The 27,739-nt window shown below is 45.1% G+C and overlaps 1 protein-coding gene across 9 annotated transcripts in view; it reads left to right on the plus strand.

Annotated features, from left to right (window-relative positions):
* Positions 1 to 27,739, plus strand: part of LOC110522713 (tight junction protein ZO-1) — a 176,674-nt gene that overhangs the window by 18,646 nt on the left and 130,289 nt on the right. For all 9 annotated transcript variants that reach the window (XM_036969345.1, XM_036969350.1, XM_036969351.1 and 6 more), the window contains exon 2: positions 9,597 to 9,828. In XM_036969345.1, the coding sequence (XP_036825240.1) occupies positions 9,597 to 9,828 (232 nt within the window). The remainder of the gene's footprint in view (positions 1 to 9,596; positions 9,829 to 27,739) is intronic.

Genomic DNA, 27,739 nt, shown 5'->3' on the forward strand with positions numbered 1-27,739 from the left:
TACATCACCACCCTCTATACTGGACTACAGTACATTACCACCCTCTATACTGGACTACAGTACATTACCACCCTCTGTACTGGACTACAGTACATTACCACCCTCTATACTGGACTACAGTACATTACCCCCCTCTGTACTGAACTACAGTACATTACCACCCTCTATACTGGACTACAGTACATTACCACCCTCTATACTGGACTACAGTACATTACCACCCTCTATACTGGACTACAGTACATTACCACCCTCTATACTAGACTACAGTACATTACCACCCTCTATACTGGACTACAGTACATTACCACCCTCTATACTGGACTACAGTACATTACCACCCTCTGTACTGGACTACAGTACATTACCACCCTCTATACTGGACTACAGTACATTACCCCCCTCTGTACTGAACTACAGTACATTACCACCCTCTATACTGGACTACAGTACATTACCACCCTCTATACTGGACTACAGTACATTACCACCCTCTATACTGGACTACAGTACATTACCACCCTCTATACTAGACTACAGTACATTACCACCCTCTATACTGGACTACAGTACATTACCACCCTCTATACTGGACTACAGTACATTACCACCCTCTGTACTGAACTACAGTATATTACCACCCTCTATACTGGACTACAGTACATTACCCCCCTATGTACTGAACTACAGTACATTACCCCCCTCTGTACTGAACTACAGTACATCACCACCCTCTATACTGAACTACAGTACATTACCACCCTCTGTACTGAACTACAGTATATTACCACCCTCTATACTGGACTACAGTACATTACCCCCCTATGTACAGCACATTACCACCCTCTATACTGGACTACAGTACATTACCACCCTCTGTACTGAACTACAGTATATTACCACCCTCTATACTGGACTACAGTACATTACCCCCCTATGTACAGTACATTACCACCCTCTGTACTGAACTACAGTACCTCACCACCCTCTATACTGGACTACAGTACATTACCACCCTCTATACTGGACTACAGTACATTACCCCCCTATGTACAGTACATTACCACCCTCTGTACTGAACTACAGTATATTACCACCCTCTATACTGGACTACAGTACATTACCCCCCTATGTACAATACATTACCACCCTCTGTACTGAACTACAGTACCTCACCACCCTCTATACTGGACTACAGTACATTACCACCCTCTATACTGGACTACAGTACATTACCACCCTCTGTACTGAACTACAGTACATCACCACCCTCTGTACTGAACTACAGTACATTACCACCCTCTGTACTGAACTACAGTATATTACCACCCTCTATACTGGACTACAGTACATTACCCCCCTATGTACAGCACATTACCACCCTCTATACTGGACTACAGTATATTACCCCCCTCTGTACTGGACTACAGTACATTACCACCCTCTATACTGGACTACAGTACATTACCCCCCTCTGTACTGAACTACAGTACATTACCACCCTCTATACTGGACTACAGTACATTACCCCCCTCTGTACTGGACTACAGTACATTACCACCCTCTATACTGGACTACAGTACATTACCACCCTCTATACTGGACTACAGTATATTACCACCCTCTATACTGGACTACAGTACATTACCCCCCTCTGTACTGGACTACAGTACATTACCACCCTCTATACTGGACTACAGTACATCACCACCCTCTGTACTGAACTACATTATCACTCTGTACTGGATCTGTGTGCGTCATAATGGGACATTGATCTTATTTACCTACAGTGTGTTAGTGCTAGGTGGTTAGGGCTAGTTACATGCTAAGTGGTTAGTGCTAGTTACATGCTAAGTGGTTAGGGCTAGTTATATGCTAAGTGGTTAGGGCTAGTTACATGCTAAGTGGTTAGGGCTAGTTACATGCTAAGTGGTTAGGGTTAGTTATATGCTAAGTGGTTAGGGCTAGTTACATGCTAAGTGGTTAGGGTTAGTTATATGCTAAGTGGTTAGGGCTAGTTACATGCTAAATGGTTAGGGCTAGTTATATGCTACGTGGTTAGTGCTAGTTACATGCTAAGTGGTTGGGCTAGTTACATGCTAAGTGGTTAGGGCTAGTTATATGCTAAGTGGTTAGGGCTAGTTACATGCTAAGTGGTTAGGGCTAGTTATATGCTAAGTGGTTAGTGCTAGTTATATGCTAAGTGGTTAGGGCTAGTTACATGCTAAGTGGTTGGGGCTAGTTATATGCTAAGTGGTTAGGGCTAGTTACATGCTAAGTTTAGGGTTAGTTATATGCTAAGTGGTTAGGGCTAGTTACATGCTAAATGGTTAGGGCTAGTTATATACTACGTGGTTAGTGCTAGTTACATGCTAAGTGGTTGGGCTAGTTACATGCTAAGTGGCTTTAGGGCTAGTTATATGCTAAGTGGTTAGGGCTAGTTACATGCTAAGTGGTTAGGGCTAGTTATATGCTAAGTGGTTAGTGCTAGTTACATGCTAAGTGGTTAGTGCTAGTTACATGCTAAGTGGTTAGTGCTAGTTACATGCTAAGTGGTTAGGGCTAGTTACACCCTCTGTAGGGGTAGCCTAGTGGTTAGAGCGTTGGACTAGTAACCGGAAGGTTGCAAGTTCAAATCCCCGAGCTGACAAGGTACAAATCTGTCGTTCTACCCCTGAACAGGCAGTTAATCCACTGTTCCTAGGCTGTCATTGAAAATAAGAATTTGTTCTTAACTAACTTGCCTAGTAAAATATAAAAATAAGTAGTTAGGGCTAGTTATATGGTTAGTGGTTAGTGCTAGTTACATTCTAAGTGGTTAGTGCTAGTTACATGCTAAGTGGTTAGTGCTAGTTACATGCTAAGTGGTTAGTGCTAGTTACATGCTAAGTGGTTAGTGCTAGTTACATGCTAAGTGGTTGGGCTAGTTACATGCTAAGTGGTTAGGGCTAGTTACATGCTAAGTGGTTAGGGCTAGTTATATGCTAAGTGGTTAGGGCTAGTTATATGCTAAGTGGTGAGTGCTAGTTACATGCCAAGTGGTTAGTGCTAGTTACATGCTAAGTGGTTGGGCTAGTTACATGCTAAGTGGTTAGGGCTAGTTACATGCTAAGTGTTAGGGCTAGTTATATGCTAAGTGGTTAGGGCTAGTTATATGCTAAGTGGTGAGTGCTAGTTACATGCCAAGTGGTTAGTGCTAGTTACATGCTAAGTGGTTAGTGCTAGTTACATGCTAAGTGGTTAGTGCTAGTTACATGCTAAGTGGTTAGGGCTAGTTATATGCTAAGTGGTTATGGCTAGTTACATGCTAAGTAATTAGTGCATTCGGAAAGTATTCAGACCCCTTGGACTTTTTACACATTTTATTACGTTACAGCCTTATTCTAAAATGGATGAAATAGTTTTTTCCCCCTCATCAATCTACACACAATACCCCATAATGACATCACAATACCCCATAATGACATCACAATACCCCATAATGAGAAAGCAAAAACAAGTTTTTATAAATTATTGCAATTCTTTTTAGAATAAAAACACGGAAATATCACATTTACATAAGTATTCAGACCCTTCACTCAGTACTTTGTTGAAGCACCTTTGGCAGCGATTACAGCCTCGAGTCTTCTTGGGTATGACTCTACAAGCCTGGCACACAACGCAGGGGTGTGAATACAATGTAAATGATATATTTCTGTATTTCGTTATCAGTAAATTTGCTAACATTTCTGAAAACATGTTTTCACTTTGTCATTCTGGGATATTGTGTGTAGGTGGGTGAGAGAAAAAAAACATCTCTGTAATCCATTTTGGAATTCAGGCTGTAACAGAACAAAATGTGGAATATAAGTCAAGGGGTATGAACACTTTCTGAAGGCACTGTATATCCATGTTACTGCTAGACAGCCTCCTTCTAATGAAAAAGGAGATTGTTCCTACACACAGTGTCTAGCTTGAGATTTCCCAGTCTCTGTCTCTACATACACATCTCTGCTGCCTCTCTGATGCACGCTGCTGTTCAGCGTCGCCAATAGTTACCAAAACACTACGTCAAACACTTGTGTGTGTGTGTGTGTGTGTGTGTGTGTGTGTGTGTGTGTGTGTAAGTGTGTGAATTAAGAAGTACTTAGAGAGCGGGTAGAGAGCATTATAAATAAGAGGTTCTGTTGATGGCCTGCTGATAGAGGTTCTGTTGATGGTCTGCTGATAGAGGTTCTGTTGATGGCCTGCTGATAGAGGTTCTGTTGATGGCCTGCTGATAGAGGTTCTGTTGATGGCCTGCTGATAGAGGTTCTGTTGATGGCCTGCTGATAGAGGTTCTGTTGATGGCCTGCTGATAGAGGTTCTGTTGATGGCCTGCTGATAGAGGTTCTGTTGATGGCCTGCTGATAGAGGTTCTGTTGATGGCCTGCTGATAGAGGTTCTGTTGATGGCCTGCTGATAGAGGTTCTGTTGATGGCCTGCTGATAGAGGTTCTGTTGATGGCCTGCTGATAGAGGTTCTGTTGATGGCCTGCTGATAGAGGTTCTGCTTATTTATAATGACGGCCTACCCCGGCCAAACCCAAACCCTACAGCTTGGAATCAAACCAGGGTCTGTAGTGACGCCTCTAGCACTGAGATGCAGTGCCTTTAGAACGCTGAACCAGGGTCTGTAGTGACGACTCTAGCACTGAGATGCAGTGTTTTAGACCGCTGAACCAGGGTGTCTGTAGTGACGCCTCTAGCACTGAGATGCAGTGTTTTAGACCGCTGAACCAGGGTCTGTAGTGACGCCTCTAGCACTGAGATGCAGTGTTTTAGACCGCTGAACCAGGGTCTGTAGTGACGCCTCTAGCACCGAGATGCAGTGTTGTAGACCGCTGAACCAGGGTCTGTAGTGACGCCTCTAGCACCGAGATGCAGTGTTTTAGACCGCTGAACCAGGGTCTGTAGTGACGCCTCTAGCACTGAGATGCAGTGTTTTAGACCGCTGAACCAGGGTCTGTAGTGACGCCTCTAGCACTGAGATGCAGTGTTTTAGACCGCTGAACCAGGGTCTGTAGTGACGCCTCTAGCACTGAGATGCAGTGTTTTAGACCGCTGCACCACTCAACTGTGGAGCTTTACCTTCAAAAAGATGAAGTCTTACAGTAAGCAGAACAGACGTAAATGATCTCCTGACCTTCTGAAAGCCTGCTGGGTGCCGCTTGGAACTCTGTGTGTGTGTGTGTGTGTGTGTGTGTGTGTGTGTGTGTGTGTGTGTGTGTGTGTGTGTATGTGTTGATGAATCATTGTTCCACGTAGAGTGGCGGTTATAATCTCCGTCATAACACCTGTACATGTATTCTATTAAACAATGTAGATCAAAAACAGACTAGGACAGCCGTCTCCAAATGGCACCCTATTCCCTATATAGTGCACTACTTTGACCAGAGCTATTCCCTATATAGTGCACTACTTCTCACCAGACCTATTCTCTATATAGTGCACTAATTCTCACCAGACCTATTCCCTATATAGTGCACTACTTTGACCAGAGCTATTCCCTATATGGTGCACTACTTTGACCAGAGCTATTCCCTATATGGTGCACTACTTTGACCAGCGCTATTCCCTATTTAGTGTACTACTTTGACCAGAGCTATTCCCTATATAGTGTACTACTTTGACCAGAGCTATTCCCTATATAGTGCACTACTTTGACCAGACCTATTCTCTATATAGTGCACTAATTCTCACCAGACCTATTCCCTATATAGTGCACTACTTTGACCAGAGCTATTCCCTATTTAGTGCACTACTTCTCACCAGACCTATTCCCTATATAGTGCACTACTTTGACCAGAGCTATTCCCTATATAGTGCACTACTTTGACCAGAGCTATTCCCTATTTAGTGCACTACTTCTCACCAGACCTATTCCCTATATAGTGCACTACTTTGACCAGAGCTATTCCCTATATAGTGCACTACTTTGACCAGAGCTATTCCCTATTTAGTGCACTACTTCTCACCAGACCTATTCCCTATATAGTGCACTACTTTGACCAGAGCTATTCTCTATATAGTGCACTACTTTGACCAGTACCCACAAGGCTCTGATCAAAAGTATTACAGTATGTAGGGAATAGGGTACCATTAGTGACATAGACACTATCTAGCCATCCCACTGTTGCAGAAGGCATTAAGTTACTCTCTCTGACTTCCTGCCTGAAGGCTATTGGCCGATGTCCGTTCTAGAATCAGCGTGTAAGAGATGGCCTCTGACTGTGCAAGACTAGCTTGGGTCTGTCGTGCATCCAGAGACTCTCTTTCCTGTCAGCTGCTCGTCTTAGTCACTTTGGCTCTGTCGCATTTGTCTAAAAAGCCCTCGCCTGGCGTCTTTCATTGCTCCAGGTGATGGGTGTAGAAGGAGTGAGAGCTGACCGGAGTGACCTTTCAACTCTGTTGTTCTGTTATTATGCGTTTCTCACAGAAACTCCATCTAAAAAGGCATTTTTCTTTCGCTCTGTTTCCGCTCATAGATTATTCCTCTTTTTTTCTTTCACCACCTTTTAAACATTTAGTCACAAAACCCTCTGGAGTATCATAGTCAGCCACTTAAAATGGAAATGGATCTAACTCCCTCTCTCCCGTCTCTCCCTTTCCTCTCCCTCTCTCCTCTCTCTCTCACTCCCTCTATCCATCTCTCCTGTCTCTCCCTTCTCTCATGTCTCTCCCTTTCCTCTCCCTCTCTCCTGTCTCTCCCTTCTCTCATGTCTCTCCCTTTCCTCTCCCTCTCTCCTGTCTCTCCCTTTCCTCTCTCCCTCTCTCCTGTCTCTCCCTTTCTTCTCCCTCTCTCCTCTCTCCCGTCTCTCCGTTTCCTCTCCCTCTCTCTCTCTCCTCTCTCCCTCACTCCATCTATCCATCTCTCCTGTCTCTCCCTCTCTCCTGTCTCATGTCTCTCCCTTTCCTCTCCCTCTCTCCTGTCTCTCCCTTTCCTCTCTCCCTCTCTCCTCTCTCCCTCTCTCCTGTCTCTCCCTCTCTCCTGTCTATCCCTCTCTCCCTCTCTCCTGTCTCTCCCTCTCTCCCTCTCTCCTGTCTCTCCCTCTCTCATGTCTCTCCCTTTCCTCTCCCTCTCTCCCTCTCTCCTCTCTCTTCTCTCCCTTCCCTCTCCCTCTCTCCTGTCTCTCCCTCTCCCTCTTTCCTCTCCCTCTCCCTCTCTCTCCTCTCTCCCTCCCTTTCCTCTCCTCTCTCAAGTATCGTTTGAGAGTAAATCCTGGTTAAGCATGTCCTGTCAAGTCAGTCAAAGCCTTCCCGAGTGCCGCTGTGGTCTAAGACACTGCATCACAGTACTAGAGGCGTCACTACAGATCCGGGTTTGATTCCAGGCTCTGTCGTAGCCAGCCGCGACCGCAAGAGACGGCGCACAATTGGCCCAGTGTCGTCCGGGTCAGGGGAGGATTTGGCCTGCTGGGATGTCCTTGTCCAATTGCGCTCTAGCGACTCCTTGTGGCAGGCTGGGCGCATGCACGCTGACTTTGGTCGCCAGCTTCACTGTGTTTCCTCCGACACATTGGTGCGGCTGGCTTCCAGGTTAGGTGAGCAGTGTGTCAAGATGCAGGGTCGTGATTCAGAGGACCCATGGCTTTCCACCTTCGAGTAACTACCAATTGGATATCACGAAATTGGGGAAAAATATTTATAAACCAAAATAAATATATATAGAGGAATAAAAACTCTAAACTAACTTTTTTTAAACATAATAATAAATAAATAAATAACATTTGAAATAAGGAACAAATTGAGTCTAAGCCGCTGCCTCTAGATCACCAGTACTATATGGGTTCAATTCCCCTGCTCTAGCACGTTCTCTCTCCTCTAGATCACCAGTACTACATGGGTTCAATTCCCCTGCTCTAGCACGTTCTCTCTCCTCTAGATCACCAGTACTACATGGGTTCAATTCCCCTGCCCTAGCACGTTCTCTCTCCTCTAGATCATCAGTACTACATGGGTTCAATTCCCCTGCTCTAGCACGTTCTCTCTCCTCTAGATCACCAGTACTACATGGGTTCAATTCCCCTGCTCTAGCACGTTCTCTCTCTTCTAGATCACCAGTAATGCATGGGTTCAATTCCCCTGCTCTAGCACATTCTCTCTCCTCTAGATCACCAGTACTACATGGGTTAAACTCCCTGCTCTAGCACATTCTCTCTCCTCTAGATCACCAGTACTACATGGGTTAAACTCCCTGCTCTAGCACGTTCCCTCTCCTCTAGATCACCAGTACTACATGGGTTAAACTCCCTGCTCTAGCACGTTCTCTCTCTCCTCTAGATCACCAGTACTACATGGGTTAAACCCCCTGCTCTAGCACGTTCTCTCTCCTCTAGATCACCAGTACTACATGGGTTAAACTCCCTGCTCTAGCACGTTCTCTCTCTCCTCTAGATCACCAGTACTACATGGGTTAAACCCCCTGCTCTAGCACGTTCTCTCTCCTCTAGATCACCAGTACTACATGGGTTAAACTCCCTGCTCTGGCACGTTCTCTCGCTCCTCCTTCTTTTCCTACTATCTTATGGGAGGGACTTCCCTGCACTACTTGGGAAAAAAGAGAAACACACAGGCTTCTGGTTTGATCACTGGAAGTAGTGCCTGGTGTAACCACACCTTACTGTGTGAGGCTGCTCCCGAGTGGCACAGAGGTGTAAGGCACTGCATCTCAGTGCTAGAGGCGTCACTACAGACCCTGGTTCGATTCCCGGCTGTATCACAACCGCCCATGATTGGGAGTACCATAGGGCGGTGCACAATTGGCCCAGTGCCATGCGGTTCCATAGCTACCTGCTAACACTATGGTTCATTCACTAAGACACAGTACTGATAACACTGTGGTTCATTCACTAAAACACAGTACTGGTAACACTAGAGGCCAGGCACTAAGACACAGTACTGCTAACACTAGAGGCCAGGCACTAAGACACAGTCCTGCTAACACTAGAGGCCAGGCACTAAGACACAGTCCTGCTAACACTAGAGGCCAGGCACTAAGACACAGTACTGCTAACACTAGAGGCCAGGCACTAAGACACAGTCCTGCTAACACTAGAGGCCAGGCACTAAGACACAGTCCTGCTAACACTAGAGGCCAGGCACTTGTCCACTTGTTAATTGTTTGTAGTTTCAATTCCCCTGCTCTAGCACGTTCTCTCTCCTCTAGATCACCAGTACTACATGGGTTCAATTCCCCTGCTCTAGCACGTTCTCTCTCCTCTAGATCACCAGTACTACATGGGTTCAATTCCCCTGCTCTAGCACGTTCTCTCTCTCCTCTAGATCACCAGTACTACATGGGTTCAATTCCCCTGCTCTAGCACGTTCTCTCTCCTCTAGATCACCAGTACTACATGGGTTCAATTCCCCTGCTCTAGCACGTTCTCTCTCTCCTCTAGATCACCAGTACTACATGGGTTCAATTCCCCTGCTCTAGCACGTTCTCTCTCCTCTAGATCACCAGTACTACATGGGCTGCAACCAATTTGACATTCAGTGACAATTTATATTCTCGTCTCTTCTATTCTCGGAGTTCAGTATGATGATCCTGATGGGATGTTTTTGTCCGACCCTCAGGATTCACCCCAGCCTCCTCCACCCCGGCAATCTCCCACACGGCAGAGCCAGCCGGGGTCAAGGCCAAGGTCAGGGACACGGACACGGTCACGGGCTAGGACACGGGAGCGGCTCGATCTCTGCATCGTCGTCTGTGAGCAGCATACATCAGGCCAAGCCGTCGCTACGCAGGATCAAAGGTCGTATCCACAGGAGCAAGAGCCTGGACAGCATCGACCTGCTGGACTCCAAAGTAAGTGAAGACACTAAAACGACAGACCTTTTCCCATTACTTCAAGCCCCTAAGTAATAACATGGTCATTTAGCAGATGATTTTTATTCAAACAGACAGAACTGGTAACATTACCAGATTCAATATGACACCACATCAGAGGGGAGGACGGCTCATAATAATGGCTGGAACGGAACAGATGGAATGGCATCGAACACCTGGAAACAATGGAAACCATGGAAACCATGTGTTTGATGTATTTGATACCATTCCACTCATTCCGCCTCCAGCCGTTACCACGAGCCCGTCCTCCCCAATTAGGGTGCCACCAACCTCCTTTGCACCACATGCCATGCACATGTTTACGTGAGCTAGCTACATAGCCCTAGCTAGTAATACGGTCATTTAGCTGACGCTCCTATCCAAAATGACTTACAGTACAGTGAGTCAGTGCATTTATGTCTTGAATATGGACTTATGTACATGTTTATATGAGCTAGCTCCATGTTGCGCCTAAGTAATGATATGTTAATTTCCAGAGTGATTTACTGAACTGTCAGCATTGGTAGTGACACATTCAGTGCATGTGGCCCATGCTAGTGTAACCTGTGTGAAATGGCTAGCTAGTGTAGCGGTGGTGCGCGCTAATAGCGTTTCAATCGGTGACGTCACTCTCTCTGAGACCTGAAGTAGTTGTTCCCTTTGCTCTGCAAGGGCCGCTGCTTTTGTGGAGCGATGGGTAACGGTGCTTCGTGGGAGGCAGTTGTTGATGTGTGCAGAGGGTCCCTGGTTCGAGCCCAGGTAGGGGCAAGGAGAGGGACGGAAGCAAAACTGTTACACTGGTATTGAACTCACAGTCACCCTGCCTCACTGAGACATTGGAACCACAGTCACTCTGCCTCACTGAGACATTGGAACCACAGTCACTCTGAGACATTGGAACCACAGTCACTCTGCCTCACTGAGACACTGGAACCACAGTCACTCTGCCTCACTGAGACATTGGAACCACAGTCACTCTGCCTCACTGAGACATTGGAACCAGAGTCACTCTGCCTCACTGAGACATTGGAACCACAGTCACTCTGCCTCACTGAGACATTGGAACCACAATCACTCTGCCTCACTGAGACATTGGAACCAGAGTCACTCTGCCTCACTGTAATATTGGAACCACAGTCACTCTGCCTCACTGAGACATTGGAACCACAGTCACTCTGCCTCACTGAGACATTGGAATCACAGTCACTCTGCCTCACTGAGACATTGGAATCACAGTCACTCTGCCTCACTGAGACATTGGAACCAGTCACTCTGCCTCACTGAGACATTGGAACCACAGTCCCTCTGCCTCACTGAGACAGTGGAACCACAGTCACTCTGCCTCACTGAGACATTGGAACCACAGTCACTCTGCCTCACTGAGACATTGGAACCAGTCACCGTGCCTCACTGAGACATTGGAACCACAGTCCCTCTGCCTCACTGAGACAGTGGAACCACAGTCACTCTGCCTCACTGAGACATTGGAACCACAGTCACTCTGCCTCACTGAGACATTGGAACCAGTCACCGTGCCTCACTGAGACATTGGAACCACAGTCACTCTGCCTCACTGAGACATTGGAACCACAGTCACTCTGCCTCACTGAGACATTGGAACCAGTCACTCTGCCTCACTGAGACATTGGAACCCCAGCCAGGTTCAGGTTCATGGCTATACTTGGTTCAGAGCCAGGCTGAGAAGATGAAGGCTGGTTGGTCTGAGTAGCCAGCTAGGGTTCAGTTGTAGTATCCATCTCTGAATTTGGTTTGATTTATTTGATCATTAAAAGTACATGGAAGTGTGCTCTGGCAGGAGACAGTGAAGACACAACAACAGAGCCAGGCTGAGAAGATGAAGGCTGGTTGGTCTGAGTAGCCAGCTAGGGTTCAGTTGTAGTATCCATCTCTGAATTTGGTTTGATTTATTTGATCATTAAAAGTACATGGAAGTGTGCTCTGGCAGGAGACAGTGGGGACATAATGTAATTAAACAGTAAGGCCCGAGGGGGTGTGGTATATGGCCAATATACCACGGCTAAGGGCTGTTTAAGCATGACGCAACGCGGAGTGCCTGGACACAGCCCTATATTAGCCATATATCACAAACCCTCGAGGTGCCTCATTGCTATTATTAAACTGGTTACCAACGTAATTAGAGCATTAAAAATGAATGTTTTGTCGTACCTGTGGTATACGGTCTGATATATCACGGCTGTCAGCCAATCATAATTCAGGTCTCAAACCACACAGTTTATAATACACAATAAAACTCTAAAGGCTTATTATATGCATTACAGTCGTGCTGCTGTCCGTCCGCCTGTCTGTCCTCACAGAGAGGAGAGACAGAGTGACTTACCACAAACTCGTTATGTCTTCATGAGCTGTCTGTCACGTTCGTCTGAATGAACGGATCAAGGAGCAGCGTACTTAGAGTTCTACATGTTTAATCAATATGAAACTCACCAAAAACAATACAGAAGGAAACGAAACGTGACGTTCTGGGCTGCTCACAGGCAGCTACACAAAAACAAGATCCCACAAACAACAGGTGGGAAAAAGGCTGCCTAAATATGATCCCCAATCAGAGATAACGATAGACAGCTTCCTCTGGTTGGGAACCATACCAGGCCAACATAGAAATGCAAAAAACTAGAGTAACCACCCTAGTCACACCCTGACCTAACCAAAATAGAGAATAAAAAGGATCTCTAAGGTCAGGGCATGACACTGTCAATCTCACACACACACACACACAGGATATGTGCACGCTCGCACAAACACACACACCTCAGTTTCAGGTTTGAAGAGCCAGAGAGGTCACTGTCACGTCACTGTGTCTCTCTCTCTAGAGACTAAGAACACAGCTGATGGCCTCTTGCCTCTCACACTGTATATCCTCCAACTGCTCTTAAATACAAGTAAAACTAAATGCATGATCTTCAACCGGTCGCTGCCTGCACCTGCCCGCCCGGCCAACATCACTTCTCTGGACGGCTCTGACTTAGAATATGTGGGCAACTACAAATACCTAGGTGTCTGGTTAGACTGTAAACTCTCCTTCCAGACTCACATCAAACATCTCCAATCCAAAGTTAAATCTAGAATTGGCTTCCTATTTCGCAACAAAGCATCCTTCACTCATGCTGCCAAACATACCCTCGTAAAACGGACCATCCTACCGATCCTCGACTTTGGCGATGTAATTTACAAAATAGCTCCCAATACCCTACTCAATAAATTGGATGCAGTCTATCACAGTGCCATCCATTTTGTCACCAAAGCCCCATATACTACCCACCACTGCGACCTGTACTCTCTCGCTGGCTGGCCCTCGCTTCATACTCGTCGCCAAACCCACTGGCTCCAGGTTACCTACAAGACCCTGCTAGGTAAAGTCCCACCTTATCTCAGCTCACTGGTCACCATAGCAGCACCCACCTGTAGCACGCGCTCCAGCAGGTATATCTCTCTGGTCACCCCCAAAACCAATTATTCCTTTGGCCGCCTCTCCTTTCAGTTCTCTGCTGCCAATGACTGGAACGAACTACAAAAATCTCTGAAACTGGAAACACTTATCTCCCTCACTAGCTTTAAGCACCAGCTGTCAGAACAGCTCACAGATTACTGCACATAGCCCATCTATAATTTAGCCCAAACAACTACCTCTTCCCCTACTGTATTTATTTATTTATTTTGCTCCTTTGCACCCCATTATTTTTATTTCTACTTTGCACATTCTTCCACTGCAAATCTACCATTCCAGTGTTTTACTTGCTATATTGTATTTACTTTGCCACCATGGCCTTTTTTTGCCTTTACCTCCCTTATCTCACCTCATTTGTTCACATCGTATATAGACTTGTTTCTACTGTATTATTGACTGTATGTTTGTTTTACTCCATGTGTAACTCCGTGTCGTTGTATGTGTCAAACTGCTTTGCTTTATCTTGGCCAGGTCGCAGTTGTAAATGAGAACTTGTTCTCAACTTGTCTACCTGGTTAAATTAAGGTGAAATAAAAAATAAAAGTACAGTGTGTGTATGTGTGTGTGTGTGTGTGTGTGTGTGTGTGTGTGTGTGTGTGTGTGTGTGTGTGTGTGTGTGTGTGTGTGTGTGTGTGTGTGTGTGTACATTGCACAAGAGAGAGGGAAAGGGAAACTTGCTGACTAGCTCAAACCCAAATGCAGCTTATGGAAGTAACAGTCTGCCTTTACAGTGAGTGATGAGGGGCTGCAGCTGTGGAGAGGAGAGGAGAGGAGAGGAGAGGAGAGGAGAGGAGAGGAGAGGAGAGGAGAGGAGAAGAGAGGAGAGGAGGAGGAAAGATCTACCTATCAGTGAGTGATGAGGGGCTGCAGCTGTAGAGAGGAGAGAGGAGAGGAGAAGAGGAAAGATCTACCTATCAGTGAGTGATGAGGGGCTGCAGCTGTGGAGAGGAGAGAAGAGAGGAGAGGAGAGAGGAGAGGAAAGATCTACCTATCAGTGAGTGATGAGGGGCTACAGCTGTGGAGAGGAGAGAGGAGAGGAAAGATCTACCTATCAGTGAGTGATGAGGGGCTACAGCTGTGGAGAGGAGAGAGGAGAGATCTACCTATCAGTGAGTGATGAGGGGCTGCAGTTGTGGAGAGGAGAGAGGAGAGGAGAAGAGGAAAGATCTACCTATCAGTGAGTGATGAGGGGCTGCAGGACTCAGTAGGAACCGGAGCTGTGAAGTGGATCTCTTTCCAGCAGCATCCCACTAAAACCTCACTCACATAGTGTGGGGAAAAACAAATCCACTGCTTCAATCATGTTTTATTCATTTCTGGTTTATTCGGATAGGAACAGATCAAAACACTGAGTAAAAATAATAATTTGATGCCTTGTACTACAGCAACACACTACAACCTCAGAGATGGCCTCTGCTACTAAGGTGCGGGGGGGGGGGGGGGGGGGGGGGGGGGGGGGGGGGGGGGGGGGGGGGGGGGGCATATTTAATTGGTTGTGACATGTAACGTTATCACCATTAGTTTAATGACATCATCCCACTACTAAAAGCTCCTTCACACAGAGCTGGAGGACCAAACTGCTGATGCAGAGATCTGGGACGGATTCATTGTGCGTTTTATACTAAAGCCAAATCGAATTTGATCTTGCATTGGGTTTTGATTGAAGAACAATCACTATAAATGGGGGTCAGAAACCGAAAAGTTGCTAGATTGAATCGCCGAGCTGACAAGGTAAAAATCTGTCATTCTGCCCCTGAACAAGGCAGTTACCCCACTGTTCCTAGGGCCGTCATTGAAAATAAGAATTTGTTCTTTACTGACTTGCCTGGTTAAATAAAAATAAAAATGCCGTCGCGTTGTTTTCTTCCGGATGTAGATTTCCGATGTTTGTTTACTGTAAGTGTTGGTTTGCTTTTGCCGTCTTTCAGCTACGCGGACTGGTATGAAGTGCAACCCTCAGGCCTGTTTACTCCTGTACTGGGGTCTCTTGGTTTCATAGTGTTGTTTATACTCATAAACGGGTTTATACTCATAAACAACATCCATGCTTCATAGCATTTGGTTCATTTCTGGATTATTTGGATAGGGACAGATAGATGCGTTGAATAAACAAATAGGAATCTGTCTCGTTGTACCACAGTGTCTAATGTATTCAGATTTTCAACACCTGTCCTCTTGCAGTATCATTTTGAGTCTTTCAGTTATGTTTGGAAGTGAATGTATAATTTGTTGGGGCATAAATATGTATTAATTCAGGACCATTAATACAATTATAGTGCTCCTTGCAGGATATTGTAGTTATTACTCCATAATAGGGAGGATTTCTGTTTTCATGTTTGATGGCCCATCCCTTTGACGTCATGGCCAGGGGGCGGAGCCGTGGCTGTGGGCCCACTCTCACTGTCATTGTGTTGGCAAGATGACCACTTGTTCACAGAAAGCTTGAATCTGATGTTTGTGCTAAGGCTGCAGAAAGCACAACAGAGATAGAGGGAGAAGGACTATAAAACCATACCTGGAAAAGAACAGACACTGGGGAAGACGAGAAGAGAGGTTGCTTAGCCTCTTTGTAGGCCGTCATTGTAAATAAGAATTTGTTCTTAACTGACTTGCCCAGTTAAATCCTCCACCCCTGCTGTACTAAGGACAACCACAATGTCAGGGACAGAATGCCAAATGGGACCCTATTCCCTATATAGTGCACTACTTTTGACCAGAATAAGGCACTATGTAGGGAATAGGGTACGAATTTCAGACTGCAGACAATGTCATTGTAAATTGACATAACTAGCCAGGGACTTATCCATCGCATATTTATCTTTCTATCTTACAGTATTATGCAGCAGTGAATGTACAGTATAATGAATTCATTTAGTTGGGATAAGAACTGAGCTTCCTTTTAATGAATAAATGTACTGCTGGCACACACACACACGCGCACACACACACACACACACACACACACACACACACACACACACCCCCTTAGGCTTTCTTTGTGTACATTAGACTTCTTCACTGAGACAATAGAGACATATGAGTCATCTTTCCTGCTGTTCAGATGAGTTTTAAACCCCCACAGAACATGCTTTGTGTCCACAATGCGCCCCCCCCCCCCCCCCCCCTATTTCCTATGGTCCCTGGTCTAAAATAGCGTACTGTAGAGGTAGGGTACAGGGTTCCGTTTGGGACGCATGGTTCATTTCTTGCAGTGATATCCTGGAGGAGTTCTACAACAATGAGAATTTCCATCTAAGGACCTTGGTTATATATGTGAGAACTAAGAAGATGTGGGAAGGTGGGGGTGGGGGGGGTGGGGGGGTTTATGCAGTATTTTTCTTGCCCCAATCAGCTAGTTCAGAGAATATTTTAAGGAAGGAATGTTTTCTGCAGAGAGGTTAGAGTATATCCCAGGCTCTATATAGTGCACTACTTTTGACCAGGACTTGGCACCCTATTCCCCAGTGCTTTAATTTCGAACAGGACTTGGCACCCTATTCCCTAGTGCTTTAATTTCGACCAGGACTTGGCACCCTATTCCCTAGTGCTTTCATTTCGACCAGATACATGGCACCCTATTCCCCAGTGCTTTAATTTCGACCAGGACTTGGCACCCTATTCCCTAGTGCACTACTTTTGACCAGATACATGGCACCCTATTCCCTAGTGCACTACTTTTGACCCGGACTTGGCACCCTATTCCCTAGTGCACTACTTTCGACCAGGACTTGGCACCCTATTCCCTAGTGCACTACTTTCGACCAGATACATGGCACCCTATTCCCTAGTGCACTACTTTTGACCAGATACATGGCACCCTATTCCCTAGTGCTTTAATTTCGACCAGGACTTGGCACCCTGTTCCCTAGCGCACTACTTTTGACCAGATACATGGCACCCTATTCCCTAGCGCATTACTTTTGACCAGGAGGGAACCCCCATTTCTCTATAGCTAATCATAGGGAAGTAGTTTGGGGTGTGTTGTCTATATTGGTCCAGTAATACAGAACTAGTAAAGGACCAGTGCACTCTACTTTTATCACTTTTTTTGTAACTTTACCAGCATTTTTTTTTTTTAATCAGATTTTTCAGGGGGCGTTGCATCACCCTCAACAACCCTACTTTCCGTGGCTATGAATATAATGCACTTCTTTAGGCCAGAACTGCCACTGCGGACACAGACAAACTAAGAGGGCCCTACTGGTATATGATATACCATCTTTAAAACCAGATTATCTGATATACTAGATGCACTTTTAAAACCTGATTATCTGATGTACCAGAGGCAGTTTTAATCTCAGATTATCTGATGCACCAGAGGCAGTTTTAAAACCAGATTATCTGATGCACCAGAGGCAGTTTTAATCTCAGATTATCTGATGCACCAGAGGCAGTTTTAATCTCAGATTATCTGATGCACCAGAGGCAGTTTTAAAACCAGATTATCTGATGCACCAGAGGCAGTTTTAAAACCAGATTATCTGATGCACCAGAGGCAGTTTTAAAACCAGATTATCTGATGTACCAGAGGCAGTTTTAATCTCAGATTATCTGATGTACCAGAGGCAGTTTTAAAACCAGATTATCTGATGCACCAGAGGCAGTTTTAATCTCAGATTATCTGATGCACCAGAGGCAGTTTTAATCTCAGATTATCTGATGCACCAGAGGCAGTTTTAAAACCAGATTATCTGATGCACCAGAGGCAGTTTTAATCTCAGATTATTTGATGCACCAGAGGCAGTTTTAATCTCAGATTATCTGATGCACCAGAGGCAGTTTTAAAACCAGATTATCTGATGTACCAGAGGCAGTTTTAAAACCAGATTATCTGATGTACCAGAGGCAGTTTTAATCTCAGATTATCTGATGTACCAGAGGCAGTTTTAAAACCAGATTATCTGATGTACCAGAGGCAGTTTTAAAACCAGATTATCTGATGCACCAGAGGCAGTTTTAATCTCAGATTATCTGATGCACCAGAGGCAGTTTTAAAACCAGATTATCTGATGCACCAGAGGCAGTTTTAAAACCAGATTATCTGATGTACCAGAGGCAGTTTTAAAACCAGATTATCTGATGCACCAGAGGCAGTTTTAAAACCAGATTATCTGATGTACCAGAGGCAGTTTTAATCTCAGATTATCTGATGGACCAGAGGCAGTTTTAAAACCAGATTATCTGATGTACCAGAGGCAGTTTTAATCTCAGATTATCTGATGCACCAGAGGCAGTTTTAATCTCAGATTATCTGATGCACCAGAGGCAGTTTTAAAACCAGATTATCTGATGTACCAGAGGCAGTTTTAAAACCAGATTATCTGATGTACCAGAGGCAGTTTTAATCTCAGATTATCTGATGTACCAGAGGCAGTTTTAAAACCAGATTATCTGATGTACCAGAGGCAGTTTTAAAACCAGATTATCAGATGCACCAGAGGCAGTTTTAATCTCAGATTATCTGATGCACCAGAGGCAGTTTTAAAACCAGATTATCTGATGTACCAGAGGCAGTTTTAATCTCAGATTATCTGATGCACCAGAGGCAGTTTTAAAACCAGATAAAAGCACTAATCAAAATAATCACTCTTTAAAGGTGCATGATCACTCAACCTAATATATATATATATATATATATATATATATATATATATATATATATATATATATATATATATATATACACACACATCTGCTTTCCCCCTCTCCTTGTGCTTATATGCACACACACACCTAAAATCCCCTTTGTGGCTGCAGTAGAGGCTACTGTGAACAGAGGTTCCCAAAGCAACCCCCCCCCCCCCCCCCCCCCCCCCCCCCCCCCGACCCAGTACCTAAAAAAAAATAGCGTAAGCATTTTTCCTCTGCTCAGTCCTCTGAATGTGCTGCAGCTGCATTTATGGAGGAGAGCGGAGCAGCAACTGCAGCTGAATGAGCCAATCTGCATATTCAGGGTTTGTTGTAAGGAGATGGTTCCTATGTGAAGGAGGAGGAGGAGGAGGAGGAGAAAGGGAAGGAGGCGGCATGGAGAAGGAGAGTGTGGGAGGGGGATTATGCTGTGTGATTACAGTAGAGTGGGAGGTTTTGTGTGGAGTGAGGGGAGGACAGGAGGACAGGAGGGTGTGAGAGGGAGGAGGATGTATAGGGAGGGTGTATAGAGAGGAGGACAGGAGGGTGTATAGGGAGGAGGACAGGAGGGTGGATAGGGAGGAGGACAGGAGGGTGGATAGCGAGGGGGACAGTACAGGAGGGTGTATAGGGAGGAGGGTGTATAGGGAGGAGGGTGTATAGGGAGGAGTACAGGAGGGCGTATAGGGAGGAGGACAGAAGGGTATATAGGGAGGAGGGTGTATAGGGAGGAGGACAGTACAGGAGGGTGTATAGGGAGGAGGGTGTATAGGGAGGAGGACAGAAGGGTGTATAGGGAGGAGGGTGTATAGGGAGGAGGACAGTACAGGAGGGTGTATAGGGAGGAGGACAGGAGGGTGTATAGGGAGGAGTACAGGAGGGTGTATGGAGAGGAGGACAGGAGGGTGTATATGGAGGAGGACAGGAGGGTGTATAGGGAGGAGGACAGGAGGGTGGATAGCGAGGAGGACAGTACAGGAGGGTGTATAGGGAGGAGGACAGGAGGGTGTATAGGGAGGAGGACAGTACAGGAGGGTGTATAGGGAGGAGGGTGTATAGGGAGGAGGGTGTATAGGGAGGAGTACAGGAGGGTGTATAGGGAGGAGTACAGGAGGGTGTATGGAGAGGAGGACAGGAGGGTGTATAGAGAGGGGGACAGGAGGGTGTATATGGAGGAGGACAGGAGGGTGTATAGGGAGGAGGACAGGAGAGTGTATAGGGAGGAGGACAGGAGGGTGTATGGGGAGGAGGACAGGAGGGTGTATAGAGAGGAGGGCAGGAGGGTGTATAGAGAGGAGGGCGTATAGGGAGGAGGACAGGAGGGTTTATAGAGAGGAGGGTGTATATGGAGGAGGACAGGAGGGTGTATAGGGAGGAGGGTGTATTTGGAGGAGGACAGGAGGGTGGATAGTGAGGAGGACAGTACAGGACGGTGTATAGGGAGGAGGACAGGAGGGTGGATAGCGAGGAGGACAGTACAGGGCGGTGTATAGGGAGGAGGACAGGAGGGTGGATAGCGAGGAGGACAGTACAGGACGGTGTATAGGGAGGAGGACAGGAGGGTGGATAGCGAGGAGGACAGTACAGGACGGTGTACAGGGAGGAGGACAGGAGGGTGGATAGCGAGGAGGACAGTACAGGACGGTGTATAGGGAGGAGGACAGGAGGGTGGATAGCGAGGAAGACAGTACAGGAGGGTGTATAGGGAGGAGGACAGTACAGGAGGGTGTATAGGGAGGAGGGTGTATAGGGAGGAGGACAGGAGGGTGTATAGGGAGGAGGACAGGAGTGTGTATAGGGAGGAGGACAGGAGGGTGTATATGGAGGAGGACAGGAGGGTGTATAGGGAGGAGGACAGTAGGGTGTATAGGGAGGAGGACAGTACAGGAGGGTGTATAGGAAGGAGGACAGGAGGGTGTATAGGGAGGAGGACAGGAGGGTGTATAGGAAGGAGGACAGGAGGGTGTATAGGGAGGAGGACAGGAGGGTGTATAGAGAGGAGGACAGGAGGGTGTATAGGGAGGAGGACAGTACAGGAGGGTGTATAGGGAGGAGGACAGGAGGGTGTATAGGGAGGAGGACCGGAGGGTGTATAGGGAGGAGGGTGTATAGGGAGGAGGACAGGAGGGTGTATAGAGTGGAGGACAGGAGGGTGTATAGGGAGGAGGACAGTACAGGAGGGTGTATAGGGAGGAGGACAGGAGGGTGGATAGGGAGGAGGACAGTACAGGAGGGTGGATAGGGAGGAGGGTGTATAGGGAGGTAAGGAGAAGCTCTGTCTTATATGACACTGGGATGGGGTAGAGCTTGCCTTGCATGGCATTTGGTTTGTGTGTGTGTGTGTGTGTGTGTGTGTGTGTGTGTGTGTGTGTGTGCGTGTGTGTCACGTGTGTGCCTGCCTGGGGTGTAGTGTGTGTGAGACCCCACTGCCTCTGTGGAAAACAGCAGATGTTAGGAGCAGTGACTCAGGAGCAGGGTCTTTGGAGAAGGGAGTGTGTGTGTGTGTGTATGAATATCCATACAGATGAGACCCACATCACTGCATGCACTTTGACTATAGTGAAATACATTTAATTAATATCTTCTATGTCTCTCGTATTTAAAATATCTTTGGTTGGTATGTGTTATGTACCGTAGGTATTCACTTTGAATGACCTAATTCATGTCATGACAAAGAAACCTTTAGGGGGGGGCCTGGATGATGAACATTCATGTTCGTACTGTTCACTCATAATTAATCATGTGATCTATTGAGTTGATTATTGATGATCGTACTGTTCACTCATAATTAATAACGTGATGCATTGAATTGAATATACTTTTCTTTGCTCTCTCCCCTATAAATCCAAATGACTCCTATTGACTTTTCCTTCATTATTTATGACAGAGGGAGAGATCATCAAATAAGATGATAGATTCACATGCAGTGCTTTTATTATAAAGAATATATTTTCACCCCTCCCCTGGTCCACGGCGGTCTGCGAATCCACAGCCTTCTGACTACTTTGTCATGTAACGCTAACAAAACTAGGGACAGTTTCTAAAACTGTATATCTAAGGCACTGGTCTGTTCTACTGTAGTAAGGGTAGACGGTAGGCATATTCTCTGCTATTCACTTTATGTTTTAATTATTATTTTGGGTATAGGGGTTAGGGTCACTTGTTATATATAAATGTTTAACTTAAGGGAGGGCCATCCATTTTCATTGCATTTTCTCCAGGTTTCCCTCGTTATAAAATAACGAACGTACTGTCCCTAACGATATTCTTTCGACTCTGTTGTTGTTGTTTGTAATAAAGGAATGTTAAGATTTTTTATTTAATTTTACCTTTATTTAACTAGGCAAGTCAGTTAAGAACAAATTATTATTTTCAATGACGGCCTAGGAACAGTGACTTTTCCTTCATTAGGTTAACTGCCTGTTCAGGGGCAGAACAGATTTGTACCTTGTCAGCTCAGGGGTTTGAACTTGCAACCTTCCAGTTACTAGTCCAACGCTCTAACCACTGCCGCCCCAGATACAGGACCAATCTAATAGTATTTTCACAATTCGAGAGTATACATTTCAGTTAGAGTTTGAACGATGCTGTGTTTTATAAGAGATGGGTATTGTTATTGGGTACTGGGTTATTGTTGTTTGTGATGGTTGAGTTGGGGCCTGGTGAAGGACGATGGCTTTAACCCTGGCGGTGCTTCATACCAGGAGCCTAAGAATCGTAACAAAGACGGTGGCTGTAGAAGGAGACGTGATGAAGGCCAAGCCTCTGTGCCAAATTCAACCTTATTCCCTATATAGTGCACTACCCTATGGGCCGACAAGTCAGCTCTGTCTTTCCTTGGATGTAAGGAGAGCCAGACAATTCAGCGCCTCACAGAATATGACTGAGGAGTGATGGTGACTTTCAGTCGGACGCTGAATGTTTTTTTTTAGAGGGGGGGGGGGGCAGAAGAAGTAGCCAGTCTCAAGTTCCTTGACCCACTTCCTGGACCCACTTCCTGGACCCACTTCCTTGACCCACTTCCTTGACCCACTTCCTTGACCCACTTCCTAGACCCACTTCCTTGACCCACTTCCTGGACCCACTTCCTTGCACTTCCCTGTGGTCATACCCCTTTGATATTTTTCCACAGATCTGTTAGGTGTTGAAAATATGTGGGAAGCTACACTGCTTATACCTCTTCTGCAAACACTGAAGGACAGCTATGGCCAAGGGGGAAGGACTGGGGAGTGCATTGCAACTGGCTGCAATACATCATCCACCATGGCTGTATTCCAAATTGTATCCTATTCCCATAATGCACTGCCATACGGGCCCTGGTCAAGTAGTGCACTATACAGAGAATAAGGTGCCATTTGGGACACATCTCATTAGGCTTGGACAGTGTAAGCCCACTAAGGGGTTTGGATTGGGCTCTCCCGGATACATGGAGAAAGACTATTAGCTCTAGCAGCAGCCAGAGTCTGCTGAAGGCCATAACAATGGGGATTATCACACAGTGATTAAATTCAATTAAAATTAAATATCGGGGGGGGGGGGGGGCAGTAAAAAATATTGAGTTTCCATTTCGATGGACAATAATGTTGTATTCTATTATACATTATCTTAGTCTAAGAATTACCGTTACATTATGTAATGACTTAATTTAACTTGAATACTTCATTAAGTCTTTCCATTTGTAACTGAAGGGAATAATATCGGGTATATTACATGTGTTCTTCCTCGTCTTCTATTGGTTTCATTTGTCACCCTTAGCTGGAGATTTATCATTCAACATTAATCATTGAAACATGTCCGTTATTGCTTAATTAATCAATTAAAGTCCTCTAAATGATTAATGATTACATGAAATAGAAACAAAAACACATTGAGCTGTAGCCTCATTTATCATAATGTTATGTTTTTAGATCTGCTGTAGAATATAGAATGCATGATAGAATGAGAATCAATACGCTGTAGAATATAGAATGCATGATAGAATGAGAATCAATACGCTGTAGAATACAGAATGCACGATAGAATGAGAATCAATACGCTGTAGAATATAGAATGCATGATAGAATGAGAATCAATACGCTGTAGAATACAGAATGCACGATAGAATGAGAATCAATACGCTGTAGAATACAGAATGCACGATAGAATGAGAATCAATACGCTGTAGAATATAGAATGCATGATAGAATGAGAATCAATATGCTGTAGAATACAGAATGCATGATAGAATGAGAATCAATACGCTGTAGAATACAGAATGCACGATAGAATGAGAATCAATACGCTGTAGAATATAGAATGCATGATAGAATGAGAATCAATACGCTGTAGAATATAGAATGCATGATAGAATGAGAATCAATACGCTGTAGAATATAGAATGCATGATAGAATGAGAATCAATACGCTGTAGAATATAGAATGCATGATAGAATGAGAATCAATACGCTGTAGAATATAGAATGCATGATAGAATGAGAATCAATACGCTGTAGAATATAGAATGCATGATAGAATGAGAATCAATACGCTGTAGAATATAGAATGCACGATAGAATGAGAATCAATACGCTGTAGTCACTAAGGAATGAGGAACCGTGCCCTGCGAATGACAAAATGCAATGAAACACAGAAATGTTGATCCGATGTACAGAAGTGCCAATAGACTAGCAGTACTGGCTTCATTGTAGCGGAATTCTGCTTTAAGAGGATATTTATATGTCCGCGGTGGTGTAGATAACTGTGTTAATGAATGTCTTTGTGTGTTTGTGTACGTAATTGTGTGTGATAGTCTACATAAGGGTGTGTGTGTGTGTGTGTGTGTGTGTGTGTGTTTGTGTACGTAATTGTGTGTGGACATGTTTCAATGTACTGGTCAAAACAAGAATAGTAAAATAACAAAACATTCGACCAACTGGGGACATTTTGTTGTTCCCCACAAGGTCAAATGCTGTTTCTAGGGGGTTTAAGGGCTAAGGTTGGGATTAGTGTTAGAGTTTGTTTTAGGGTTAGGAGCCAGTGTTAGGTTTACGGTTTAGGGTACGAGTTAGGGTAAATATAATTTTCAATGGGACTGAATTGTGTGTTCCCACAAGGTTAGTTGTACAATACCGTGTGTGTGTGTGTGTGTGTGTGTGTGTGTGTGTGTGTGTGTGTGTGTGTGTGTGTGTGTGTGTGTGTGTGTGTGTGTGTGTGTGTGTGTGTGTGTGTAGTGGCAGCAGAAGACCATCAGGGTCAGTATGGAGAATATAATGTCCTCAAACATCCTGCAGAGGGCAGAGTTTTACTACTTAAAACACACAACAGCAAACCAAGGAAATGATTATCCATGCCTGCACATTTGATGCAAGAGGAAACAGAAAGCCTGCACTGCAGTTTCCATACACTTTTACTGGTGTTATGTAAGGCAAGAATATCTTCAATATGGTTGCACGTCCAGAATAATCTTCTCTACTGAAAGGAAGAGCATAGAAAGCCTATCCACCTGTGCACAAACTGGTTGAATCAACGTTTGTATCCATGTCATTTCAATGAAATTGAAGTTGAACCAACGCGGAATAGATGTAGTTGAATTTACGTATGTGCCCAGTGTGAAGGGCTCTGGTCAAAAGTAGTGCACAACATAGGGAATAGGGTTCTGTAGGGCTCTGGTCAAAAGTAGTGCCCTACATAGGGAATAGGGTTCTGTAGGGCTCTGGTCAAAAGTAGTGCCCTACATAGGGAATAGGGCTCTGTATGGCTCTGGTCAAAAGTAGTGCACTACATAGGGAATAGGGTGCCAATTGGGACCATCCACAATGCCATAAAGAAAGTGCTGCTCTTGCCAGAATGGGGATGGAGAAAAAAGGAGAGGAAACCTAATTTGCCTGTCAAATTCTGTCTATGTACCTGAGTGGTTAATCAACCAGCCAATCCTGTGCTCCGCCTTCACTCACTCACTCAGTCTTACTGTCTAGGTAGCTCAATTGGTAGTTGTGGGTTCGGTTCCCACAGGGGAACCAGTACGAAAAAAAGTATGAAAATGTCTGCTCTCACTACTGTAAGTGACTCTGGATAAGAGAGTCTGCTAAATGACTCACTACTGTAAGTGGCTCTGGATAAGAGAGTCTGCTAAATGACTCACTACTGTTAGTGACTCTGGATAAGAGTCTGCTAAATGACTCACTACTGTAAGTGACTCTGGATAAGATTGGCTTCTGCTAAATGACAACAACAAAAATATCAATGTCATTTTTTAAAAAGGTGCCAGAATAAATAGGCTCGGTTTGCTCCTAGCAGAACTCGGCGAGGTCAGTCACTTCCAACCTTTTTTGGGTACCGTACCACCAACTGAATTTTGCTCTGCCTGGAGTACCCCTGAAGTACCCCCTCATGTTCATTTTACCAGTAGGCCTATGGTCTCCTGAGTCTTCTCAAGTACCCCCTGTGGATAGACTAGGTACCCCCAGGGGTGAAGAGAACGTCTGTGCTTGAATACTCCCTAAAGACCTTCCCTCAAAAAAACGAGAAGAAGAAAAAAAACAGGCAATGTTACTGTTTGTCCCTCTTGAGATGCCGTAGCAACAACATAGCCAGCATCCACTTCTTCAAAATAGTCCGAATTAATCCAAGAAATCGGTATTATATTTAACTTTTTGCGGAGGAGATTTTAGTTGCACAATTTTACAACAAACTAAAGATGTTTTGGGGCAGTATTTCTCAGGTTAATTTTTTATATTTTTGCATGAAAACTAAGTTGTCTCTCTTGATTGACAACAAACGTTATTTGAATAATCCGGTCCACAGTTCCCACTCCTACTAGGAGTAGTACTGTTGACCAATCACAGACAAAGGGGGGCGTAAGACTTCGGCCACCAAACTTCAACTTGCCGCAAGAAAAAAATTATTGTGTGAAAGAAACCCTTCCAAATACCAAAGAAACGTCACAAAAATAATCATGTTTCAGACTGGGAATCATGTTTCAGACTGGGAATCATGTTTCAGACTGGGAATCATGTTTCAGACTGGGAATCGTGTTTCAGACTGGGAATCGTGTTTCAGACTGGGAATCATGTTTCAGACTGGGAATCATGTTTCAGACTGGGAATCATGTTTCAGACTGGGAATCGTGTTTCAGACTGGGAATCGTGTTTCAGACTGGGAATCATGTTTCAGACTGGGAATCATGTTTCAGACTGGGAATCATGTTTCAGACTGGGAATCATGTTTCAGACTGGGAATCATGTTTCAGACTGGGAATCATGTTTCAGACTGGGAATCATGCTTCAGACTGGGAATCATGCTTCAGACTGGGAATCATGCTTCAGACTGGGAATCATGTTTCAGACTGGGAATCATGTTTCAGACTGGGAATCATGTTTCAGACTGGGAATCATGTTTCAGACTGGGAATCATGTTTCAGACTGGGAATCATGTTTCAGACTGGGAATCATGCTTCAGACTGGGAATCATGTTTCAGACTGGGAATCATGTTTCAGACTGGGAATCATGTTTTAGACTGGGAATCATGCTACAGACTGGGAATCATGTTTCAGACTGGGAATCATGTTTCAAACTGGGAATCATGTTTCAGACTGGGAATCATGTTTCAGACTGGGAATCATGTTTTAGACTGGGAATCATGCTACAGACTGGGAATCATGTTTCAGACTGGGAATCATGTTTCAGACTGGGAATCATGTTTCAGACTGGGAATCATGTTTCAGACTGGGAATCATGTTTCAGACTGGGAATCATGTTTCAGACTGGGAATCATGCTTCAGACTGGGAATCATGTTT

Source organism: Oncorhynchus mykiss, chromosome 30, assembly GCF_013265735.2.
Source record: "Oncorhynchus mykiss isolate Arlee chromosome 30, USDA_OmykA_1.1, whole genome shotgun sequence".
NCBI lineage: Eukaryota > Metazoa > Chordata > Actinopteri > Salmoniformes > Salmonidae > Oncorhynchus > Oncorhynchus mykiss.